Source organism: Tuber melanosporum, assembly GCF_000151645.1.
Source record: "Tuber melanosporum whole genome shotgun sequence assembly, scaffold_80, strain Mel28".
Classification (NCBI taxonomy): Eukaryota; Fungi; Ascomycota; class Pezizomycetes; order Pezizales; family Tuberaceae; genus Tuber; species Tuber melanosporum.
In genome coordinates, this window is record NW_003299129.1 from 169818 (window position 1) to 181011 (window position 11194).

General features: G+C 47.1%; 1 protein-coding gene; it reads right to left on the bottom strand.

The window, feature by feature from the left end:
• Positions 1 to 8111: 8111 nt before the first annotated feature.
• GSTUM_00011229001 (uncharacterized protein) lies at positions 8112 to 10196 on the bottom strand (the record flags this gene model as incomplete). XM_002841787.2 has 2 exons in its annotated part: positions 9840 to 10196; positions 8112 to 9725 (listed from the first exon to the last, which is right to left on the bottom strand). Exons 1-2 carry the CDS (start codon positions 10092 to 10094, stop codon positions 8112 to 8114), a joined length of 1869 nt encoding a protein of 622 aa, XP_002841833.1. The 5' UTR covers positions 10095 to 10196.
• Positions 10197 to 11194: the final 998 nt, after the last annotated feature.

Here is an 11194-nt window from a genome sequence, read left to right on the forward strand (position 1 = left end):
CGCAGGTGGCACTTCGGGTCCGGCAAGATAAATGACATTTCTAATCGACAACAAACAAACCATTTGGTGAGGACTAACTTCTGAGATCCCCTCACCCCTTTTCCCGCGGCTGCTAATCGAATTCTTAGGGTGCACCCACAAACATATTGAGTTTTACATTCTCACGAAGCACGAGGGCACGAAAACCCTAAGATAATATCATTGATCAAGTATCCAACCTGCTGATCTTCCCGGCATCTGAAACCACTATGGAAACTTGATGGATTATTTTGACCATGGAAGACCTTTTTGGCACTCCCTGTCTCAACCACGATAATGCTCTCCCATCTCCCTTTGCCGCAGCTTCGCGAGAGGCCCGGGGAAATCTCAATTTTGTGCGTCCCAGTGGCAAAAACTTTCCGCGGCGGGGTTGAAGCAGCTCTGCGGTCACTCTAATTACAGTACGCTGCCGTATTCGAGGGGTAGAATAGTAATCACTCGGCAGGGGCATTAAAAGGCAATCCTCCGGCAAGAACTTCCCCGCCAAGAATATCAATAACAATCCCGACCCCAGGTTGTGATTCTCAGAAACCCTGTAGGGACCCGGGGTTCTGTCAAACACGCAGCGCATCGGAAGTTGCAGCATGGGGGCGGAGTTTGTTGTCAGGGTCACCGGCGGAGAAGTGAACAGGAGCACAGCTGCAGCAGCTAAGAACAGAAAGCGATGATGTCTAGTGACCCGGAGGAGATCTCCCTACCTGACAGGTTCATAGCTCTCTGTGTTTTCCGTCACTTACGGTACGAGTAAACTCTGCTATCTGCGTGCGTCTTATCATTGTCCAATGGCTAAAAACCATGACACGGGCTGCTTGGATGGTCACAAGACTTCATCATCCTTACTCCGCAATGCAAGTCGATGAGTGCTAACTATAGTTTAGTTTACAGTAACATATTTTCACTTTCTTTTGTTTTTGCGAATTTTTGATACGGCCCCCATTGTTAAAAAAAACGGCAGAGTAACAGAGGCAATTTGACATCACAATACCGACAGTATTCCGAGACATCAACGTGGAACGCTTCGAGCCTCTTTTTTTTTTTTTTTTTCCCTTTCTACTAACGCTGGTGCTATCCTACCAGTATCGGCTACAGCCCATGAAGATTGATCACGAGCAAGGATCAAGAACTCACCTTTTCATTTTCTCTTTTAATAATTTCCTTCGTAATGCCCCACAGGCCCAGCTCTAGAAGCCGAGATCTCAACCTGATATTAGAATTGAACAAGACCCCTCAACACCCACTTGCCGATTCAGTTGACTAGAACAAGGATACCAGAAAACCCGCACCCGTGCATAAACCCTCCGAACCCGGGAGCGATGAATAATACTAGGGCAAACCCTTTGTATTAATTCGGCTCCCGTCAGAAGAAGCTTCAAGTCGTATTCTAATCGGACACGTTGGCTCCGTGGTTTTCCGACTTCAGCTGTTGACTTATTTGAATGCCAGGTAGCATAGCCCACATAGACATCTTCGTCATTTGGAGGAATGGGTTATGATTTACCTACCCCTCACAAGCTCGTTCGTCAGATCCCTCAGGAGTGATTCGACATCAAATACCGATATTGTGGAACTGCACATGTTCAGAGCTGAACACTTGGGCCACATGCTTACTTGCATGCTGACTCCGTTCACACGTACCAAAGGCTTCAAGTGGGCCCGGACGGCCGTGATTTAGAAGGGGAACAACGAATGGGTGCTTGTGATTTATCCTAAGCTCCGAACCACAAGGGCAGCGCCAGGTAATTGCATTCATAACCGGATGTTACCTCACGAACCGAATCCCGGTTAGCCGTTACCGCCGGACACCTGTCCATCAGGCCATATTTACTCTAGTTCAAACAGATTGGAGAGCATTGATCATAGGATCTTGCCGCGTGGTTGGAGTTGGTCCAGTTGGTTTTTCCAAGAGAACAACTCCGGTTGGCGGTTTGGATCGCGCAACTCGGAATTGACTTTTTAGTTCTGACGCATAGCCCTTTCCTATAGCTAATTTGATTGGGAGGTTTGATTTACCAGGCTTAACTGTTCACAACGCTCACTCGCTCAAAAAGTCAAGTGTGATTACCGAGACATCTCGTTTTTTCCCTCTCCTTCATTTGTCTGGCGTATCCGCCCTTCTGCACGGTTGACCTATTATTGACAAGAATAGAACGCTCAGCAGATATTCAAAGGCGATTGTAGCCGTCCGAAGGTGCCCGTCACTTGAGAACTGTGGTTAAGTTTGGTCCGAGGATCACCAACGAAATTCCACGGAGAAAGTAAGCGCTGAGAGACCACAGCAATGCCTCCTCCTTCCCGCCATCTTATCCTACTGACCAGTTGGCACTCTAGAGACCCCGCCCGCGGAAACAAACTCTTCTCTTGCCAGATTCCTTACTCTAACCTTTTCGATGGATGGTCGATCTCGGTCACGAAATATCACTCATGGTCATGCCAGCAATTTGGGATCAACACAGTTAACTGTTGAGCTCTCTTGTCCCCGGGCGGGGTTTGCGGAATTGAGTGGGAAATTTGCACGTTTACATCAATCCATGTCAAGATACGAGAGCGGTCCAGCTTACAGCTATTATCGCCGTGTTAGTACAAGAGAGGGTACTTGGGCTTCGTCAGACTAGGCCCTCATTTCCAACGATCACAAGAGTTACTTCAAAAGATCCACCCTATTCAAGGAGGATTCCGAACACATCCTTATAGACAAAATATATTCATACCTGGCGATATTTGCGGTCTCTTCGTCGTGATTAAAGGCCCAACCCCAACAAGACCAGCCCCAACAAGAAACGCCCGCCCCAATCTGCTCTCAGACAAGGATCTTACAAATTGTATACGTTCACCATTAGAAGCGTGTTGCGCGTCCGGGCTTTCTCAGTGTGCATTAACTTTGGTACGATTTCCACGGAGAATTGGCATCCTACTCTTGCCGACTGGGAATTTTTCGTGCGTCCGAGAACATTTCTATACAATAACCTGCAGAGGCGTAAGGTGGCACGGTCAGTTCTCCAACTTCATGTCGATACAAGGCAGCTTACTGTACCCGTATATTTGGTACTCCTGACCGCCTTCGCTACATATCCAACCCGCCAGTTACCAAAGCCAAACTATTTGGGCGCTTCTCCCTGCCCAAGGGCTGACAGCCGTGGAACCCAATTCCCTATGTTCTGGCAGAGGGCACGGACGAGAACCCAAGCAACCGGGCAAGATGTTAGAATTCGGAAAGCTCCATCCAGCAACATTTAGGGGGGGTCTAGTGGTCTCGAATTTTTCAAGTCCCCGAAATCGCAAAGCGTGAGTTGCTAACGGTAACCGAAATAATCTCAAGTTGCCATAATACAGCATTTTCAAGGCCCAAGAAGTGTGTTTGGCTGGAAAACAGGTTCAAAAGAAGAATACGGTACTACTACTACTAGGAAGACATCTGCACCCAGGTTTAGTTATCTATTTTCTCAATTTTTTACCCCAATTATTGAGAGCAGTGCCGGTGTTGTAATATCTTTACGATACACACTGCTCGGGAGTGAAGAAGATTCGCGGAACACGGTCAGATCAATACGAGTATTTGGGAAGCCTTCATTTTGACACTGTTCTCGCAACTTGATTACCGAGGTCAAAAAGTGGGTAGTCGGCGACAACCAAACGCACCCCAAGCGATAGGCGAGCCACGGTGTGGAGAGCATGAGTTGCTATTGTGTTTGGACAAAATTAACCGCGATTCAACAGAGGAAAATCTTCAGCGATGACAACCACACTCACCTACCAATCCACTATCATGAAAACCAAAAAAAAAAAAAAGATGTAAATACATAGTAGAAATTAATATTTGGTATACCATCCATCAGCCTTAATAATCGCCTCTATTCTATCCACCATTGATCCAGCTAAAGTATCAAAAACCTTTGGGTCAAGAAGTTCTCAACAATGAGTGATAGCCTCTACTATTGCCTTCTTGACCACATTGACATCACCCTTCATAAGATATAGCTCAGGGTAGTGCTTGTGAAGCTTACCTTTCATCAGAGACCAAATATTTTCAATTGGATTGAAATCTGGTGAATAGGCAGGAATTTCCATCAGTGTAATTCCTTGCCCTCTGAGTCATCTCCTAAAAGGCAAGTGAGTCTTAGCATTGTCAATAATAAAAAATACCACTTCTTCTCCAGCTTTTTCTCTGATATTCTCCCATATTCCTAGAAAGTTATAATAATCATAAACATCAATAATTGACTTCCCAGTAACTCCACTCCTAGCATAAGAAGGATCAGGAAAAACAGGCAAAAAAAGACCATGAGTTTGACTATAAAAATAACCAGTCATCATCTGGCTAATCCCTCTTTCCCCTCTCCTAGTCTTAGATTCAACATAATCCTTATTCTATTTCTCACATGAGTATCTGAAAACTCATTTTCTCCTCTTTCCTTTTCCCCTTTCTACAGCTACCTCATCTCCCCACAATGCCTTTCTTTTCCACATCTCCTTGGTCTAATACCTATGAGCTAATGTCCATTCCAACCTCTCTTGAGCTAGATCCTCATCCAAATAAACTCTCTCTTGTGCTATCCACTTTCTAAGATGCTTTTTTTCAAGTTTTCTCCTTACTGTCCTACTAGAAACATTGGGAGCAACTTGCTCAGCAATGTCAGAATAGGTAGTATGGCGATTTTTAAGAGCTTCTTCCACCATAGCATCATCCTATGACTTAGTTTTAGGATGTCTTCCTCTACCCTTATTCTCCTTACCCTCTTGATGTCCCTTTGCAATTGTGTCTCTGACAGTAGTGTAGGGGTATTAAGGTAGTGGGAAATTTGCTGATATCTCATCTGAGGCTCATGTAACCTCAGAATCCTCCACCTGGTAAACTCAGAGAGATGTGTGGAGGGAATAGGTTTTTTGTCATGACTGCAAAGAATAGGAGGCATAGTTTATTGAAAAAAAGAATTGAGCAGAATGGTTTCTTCTTGGTTGACTTAGAGCAATTATTTTAGGTACTGTTGAGAGTGCGGGGTGATGAAGAGGGGTGGGTTGCCACCAATTGTTGAATCACAGTTAATTTTGTCAACGCACAATACAAGTAGATGCCCCTTCGGAACCCTAATCTAGCCAATCAGATTACACGCCGAGCCTAGACATACAAGTACAATAGCTTATTGATCAGCCATGGTTCTGGGCTATGGTAATGTACTGCGGAAACCGTCGTTTTCTGCCTCATCGCCTCCGTGACTTGGCATGTGGGGTCAGTCCCACAAGTGCTCATTTGGAGGCAGGCCACGGTATGATATTAACCATAAATTATCATGCCTTTGCTGATGCTGGATTTAGGCTAACACTTCAACCCTGGCCCTAAGCCACCAATTTTCACTCAAAAATAAAAAAAATGAAAAAGAAAAAGAAAGAAACAAAATGCAATTTGGGTGGCACCACGCCCTCACTGTATGATAATATGATACTGAATTTTGCAAAAAACCTCGAGGGGTGGGTAGGTGAGCAGTGAGCACATAAAGTGATGAAACAAAAAAATAAAAACGAAAAAGTGACTGAGCATGCACCATTGCAGCTGAAATTCCCATCCGCTTAAAACTGCTTTCTAACATGATGTCGCTTTGTTATGTGGAGAGCTTATACTGGTCTGATAGTGCGCAGTCAATCTTCGATGAAAACTATCAATCGTGTCAAGAATCTCGCACTTACCCCTCACGTATCCATCCCCCCGATGTTGCATGGTATTAGAGATATTTTGCCCCATTAATTCCGCAGATATAACAACAACAAGACATTCCAAATCGATCGGTCTGCTTGGAACAAACGAGACCGAAATCATCGACCAATAACCCACCTTCACAGCTGCACCCCATCCCCCTCCCCACCTCCGCCCCCGCTGGTACCGAGTAAAAGGGTGGAAAAGGGTTCGCCCTTGGGAGCGTTCGGTTCCAGCGTCTGAGGACCCTGCGCATCAATCCATACTCGAGCACGGGGCTGCTAAATCCTATAGCTGCTTTCCTTCGATTTGCATTAAATATCAGCAGTAGCTAGGGCAAGCCATTATCTTGCCGAGATACACCCCCCCTTCTCCCCACCTGATGTTCCAGAATGATTTCTTGCAACTCCAGAATACCTCCCTATCCGCTGGCCTCTTTTCACTCTCAAAAAGGCAACCAGACACCGACGATACCCTCCAAACAGCAAAAGAAGCACTGATATCTCGGACGGAAAAAAAAAACCCCCCGAAAACATTCCCAAATGTCTCAACCCCTGCGGCTCAAAAATAAGCTTTTTTCTAATATTGCAACTCTGGTCTGCGGGGCCCCACACACAAAAAAGGCAACCCTAACCCTAACCGGCTTATCTCGCCGAGTCGCGGGTTTATCTTTGGACAGGGAGATCAATGAGGGATAAGAGGAGGAGGGAAGTGGGGGGGGGGTCATCGGCAAAATGCGGCCCTGCGTCATAGACCTGTAAATGGTCCTCCATCTTCCGGGGGAGTTTGTGAGGTGGTTATTTTTTTTTATCGGATTTGACCGACCACACTCCCACGATAAGGAAAGAATAGGGAAGGGAAGAAAAAAAGAAAACAAGAACCCATTATCAAAATTTAATGTCCTATCGTCTTATTTGCTCACACTGGCAAATGACAACAAGCAAAATCAAGAACACTACAGTACCGAAAACTGGCCACGAACGATGAGTCCGATAAGTTACCGTACCACCATGCCAATGCCTCTACCGGTTGGAGAAATGGGGTGCTGGCACAAGTACCGTACCACAACAGGGGAAACAAGGAAAAAGGAGAGCCGGGAGGGAAAGAAAGAATAGTGCTCGTATGATACAGTTACGGGGGAGGGGAAGGAAGTGCATACCTAACATTCTCTCTCTCTCCCTGTCTGCTTCTTTTTTTTTTTTTTTTTTTCCCTTCCCAAATCGCCGAAATCCGCTTCTTCGCTACTTATAGTACATTATGCATGGTATGAGATCTGTCCTAGTTCCGGTGTTGGTTTCGGTCATCGACGGGTACGTGTGCGGTACCCTCTTCTCCCTCCCCCCCCTCGCATGCAAGAACGGATGTTTGTATCTCGTCGTGGCTCTAGGTCTGGTCGTAACGTATTCCATCTGAGTATTATATCTTTTTTCCCCGCTTATCCTATATCGGCGGTACTCCAGTACTCGAGTACGAGTACGAGTAGAGGCAGAGAAGTGCGGACCCGAATCGGCTACCTTCCCCTCCTCTTTTCACTTCTTACTTTTGTTTGTTTGTTTGTTTGTTTGTTTGATCGCAGAGGAGAGTAGACTACCGTATAGTATAAGATAACAACGAGCGAAGCAATGCGCAAGAGAAGGAAGGAGAGGAAGATAGGGCACGTGTCGTCGTCGTATCATGGGGGAGAATTAACTAGACTATGAAATCACCCCGTCGTATGATATCATACCGCGAATCCTCAATCATGAAGAATGACTCGACTGATGGTCAAGCCGGGTGGGCTAAATTGCAACGGAACCCACCATCGCACTGCCCCCAATTCGCCATAGTCTATGCCGCCGCGGTACCAATAAGTTTATGGCGTGATTTGGCAACGAAACCACCACACCCACTCGCCAATGACAGCATTCGGCATCACCTCGTAGACTATCAAGTGAAGAATTTTTCAAACACCAAGCAAGCAGGTAAGCAGGCGAGACAAGGTATTTAGACTGCAATGCCAAAAACTCCCGCCATCATACAAAACAGCAAGTATAGCTCATATATCTTGCTAGAGAGGAAGAAGGAAATGACAAACCACACATAATGAGATAGAATTGTTCCTCCGATTAAACTCCGGGCCCGTGAATGTACAAAAATAAAATAAAATAAAATGGCAAAGGTATATAAAAAAAAGACAGAAATCAGCCCTCCCAGGATAGAATAGAAGAGCGGGGAAAAAGAAGAAAATAACAGATTTTGCATCAAGACTAGAAATAAAGGATGCGATGTGAGTGGCGATGAGCAATCGCAGAGGGGTTTTTGACAGGAGCACCAGTCTATGGTATGTACTGAGTTACGGTGTCTTATCAGAACCTCCCTAGTGCCTGGCAGGGAAGAATCGAACACCTTAATTCTTCATATCCCACATCCCCCTAATACTTGGCCTGTTCGTCGTCAAGACTTCCAGACCTTTAAGTTTCTTCGCCAAAAGCCCTTGTCCTTCGACCCTCCCAATTGTCGAAGATACACTCATCTTCTCGTACTCACCCACGTCACTGCTCATCTCGCTCGCCGAGTCGGTGTCCATGCCCTTCGTGCTCACCAGTTCAATATTCACTGCGCTGAACTTGGGAATCGGTGGGGGAGACATTGCACCTTTTGCTCTAGAATCTAAGGCGCCCGGGAAACTCGTATGGAGGCTTGTGCTTCGTCTCCTGGAGGAAATTGGCGTCGGGGCGCAGCTCTCGGACTTCCAGGGACTGAATTTGGGCTCGGGCCATAGGAGCTCATTCCTCAGCTTTTCTTTGCCATCCGGGACCCTATTCGCGAATACCACCCTGATCGACCTATGTAAGTAGTAGCGACTCCTGCTCGGACTGCAAATGTGCAGGTGAATTAGGTAACGCAACGAGTCCTTCTCCTTCTCCCTCTTCATAGCCACCGGAATGTTTCCAGCGAAGTCGGAGAGTAGCGGGTTTCCAACGGAATAGCTTTTTTGCCTGATAAACGTCTTCGAGCCTGCCTCCATATCCTTCAAATCGTACGGAACCAAGAAAAGTTTCACCGCGGTCTTATTCGGATTTTTGATAACAATCTGGAGCTGTCCACGCTGCGGAATACGGTATGCCCCCCCAACGCCTGGAGGAGCCTTCGAAGACCTTCCGTTTGCAATATTCAGGGCTGTGTCGAGGTCAATTTGTCCAACATATGGCGAAGGGCTGTCGTAATCGCCAAGGGCATAAAAATAGGCCGGGAACGGAAGAGTGACATGGGTCGGGCACCTTAGTGACGGCTTGCACTTTCCGAGACCGAGGACCCCGATCTGCGCAACGAAATTGAGAGGTTTTGACGGAGTAGTCGACATACGGCCGTTGAGTATAGACTCCTCAAATGATCCCACCAAAGAACCCCCAAACGGCAAATCCGATGTTGAACCCCCAAATCCCGAGAAACGACGAACATGACGGGTTGCAAGAGGTGGTGAAGTCGACTGACCATCCCCCCATCCAGCCCCCTTTGGACGACGTAATGAAGACGGGGTAGTCGGTGATAGTTGTAGAGAGGAAAGCGACGACGGTGGAAGGGAGACACGTCGACCTTCTCTACCCGGGAAGGAATATTGAATGTCAATTGCGCCCGCAGCTGTCAAAGCGGGTGAGCCCTCGTTGCTACTGCTGTCATTGCCAGGGTTCGAAGAGTGAACCAGCGGTGACGTCGCAGCTTTCAGGACGAAGTTGGAAGAGAACGGAAGGCCTTTATGCTTTGTTCTGGCCTGGTAGAGCTCGGAAGCATAACGATTGAACGGGGAGGATGTGGTAAGAGACGATTCACTGTAACCCGTGCTCGGACTGCTTAGAAAGGATGAAGCGGAAGGGAACGTAGGCGACGGATGGTACGGTTGAAAATTCCTTGACTCGTTATTCGTAAAGACACCTTGGTGGAGAGCAGACTGGGGACGGTCAGGGTGTTCGTCGATAAAAAGTGTTTCCAAAGGGCTGTGGTTAGAGTAATAATTCGAATGCTGGGAAATTAAAGTTAGAAATCGAAGGAGTCAGTAAGCAGGGAGCTGAGAAATATGAAAGATCACAGCATAGTTTTGCTCAAGCACATGTGAGGAAAGGAGCGTAGTAATTACCGATCGGTTAGGGACCCAAGTAGGAGTTTGGCCAGCTTTTATTCTCTCGATAAGCTCAGCTCTATCCGTTACCCCATTCACGGTTGTGGCTGGAGAGAGGGGAGGTGAGGAGGGTGAAGTTGTCGAGTTGAAATATTTGGTGTGCATTGTCAATTGGGGTGTCCGAGGAGGAAGTTCCCTTACCTCTTCGGGTGTTACGGAAGAAGACTGTGGCGGCGAGGGGTGCTCGGTGTTGTAAACGAGGGGTATAGGCATTGGGGAGGAGGAGGGTGAGCAGCGGTGCAAGTATTTCGAAGGGATAAAGGAAAAGAAGGGGCCGGGGTGTGGAACTCCATGAGGTGAGAATAAGTAGGAAGGGGAGGGAGGAGGGAGGAGGAGGAGGAGGAGGAGAGGGAAGGAAGAGGGAAGATGTATGGTAGGGTGGTCCTAAGCAGGCGAGAGCACGTCAGGGTAGCTGGCTGTGTAGTTTTAGTTATTGGTGCTATGGTGGGAGAGGTGGTGTCCCTGATGGGGTGGGTGGTGGTGGTGGTGGTGGGGGGGGGTAAGTGAGAAAAGGCGCGGCGGGCAGAATGGAATGGGAGGGAAAAAGCTCGTGAATGGAGTAAAGTTTAACAGCGGTTGGTTAATCCTTCCGTCGTGACAACAATTACTGTGTATGGTGGTTCTCGAGTTTGGCGAGGTATCATGGCTACGGTCACAGAGGCCCTCAACAGGTTCGGTTTGATGGACCGCAAAAATAACAGCCACCGGGACAAGTAAAGTATTGTTCACCAGCACAAGGACTTTGAGTTCCGTGCCAATCAGGCATCAGGTAAACCATCGCGCGAAGAACACTATAACCCACAGAGCAGTGCCAGGGTCTTCTTGTGATCTTCACACATTGCAGTGTAAATAGGCAGGAAGCGCTGTCTGCCGTGGCAATCTGGTCAAAAGAAAAGTTCCAGGCTTCCTTCCGTGCTTGCTGGCTCCACTCGTCGGGCCTGAGTTTTTCATTTTCTCCTCTTCCACAAGTTAACCTCACAATTGGAAGGAAAATCCTTTTTAAAGAGGGAGAAAAGGATATTGTAGGAGCATGCCCATCTTGCTTTGCTCTGTCTCGTTTTGACCTCTCCTTCTCTATCCCACCACTGTGTTGTCCTCTGAACTTTACCAGCATCCTACAGTACTCGTACATGTACGGTATCCCAAACCCAAGTGTCTCACCGCTATCATGCTTACCGGTGCTTGTTAATAATTATGGCACTCGAATAGCAGCAATTCAACGGGGAGATAGGAAATAGCACTCCGCCCTTTTCTTGAAAATCGCCAAGATCCGTCAGCCTTATTAGAATCAGAATCAGACCTTCCATATAGCC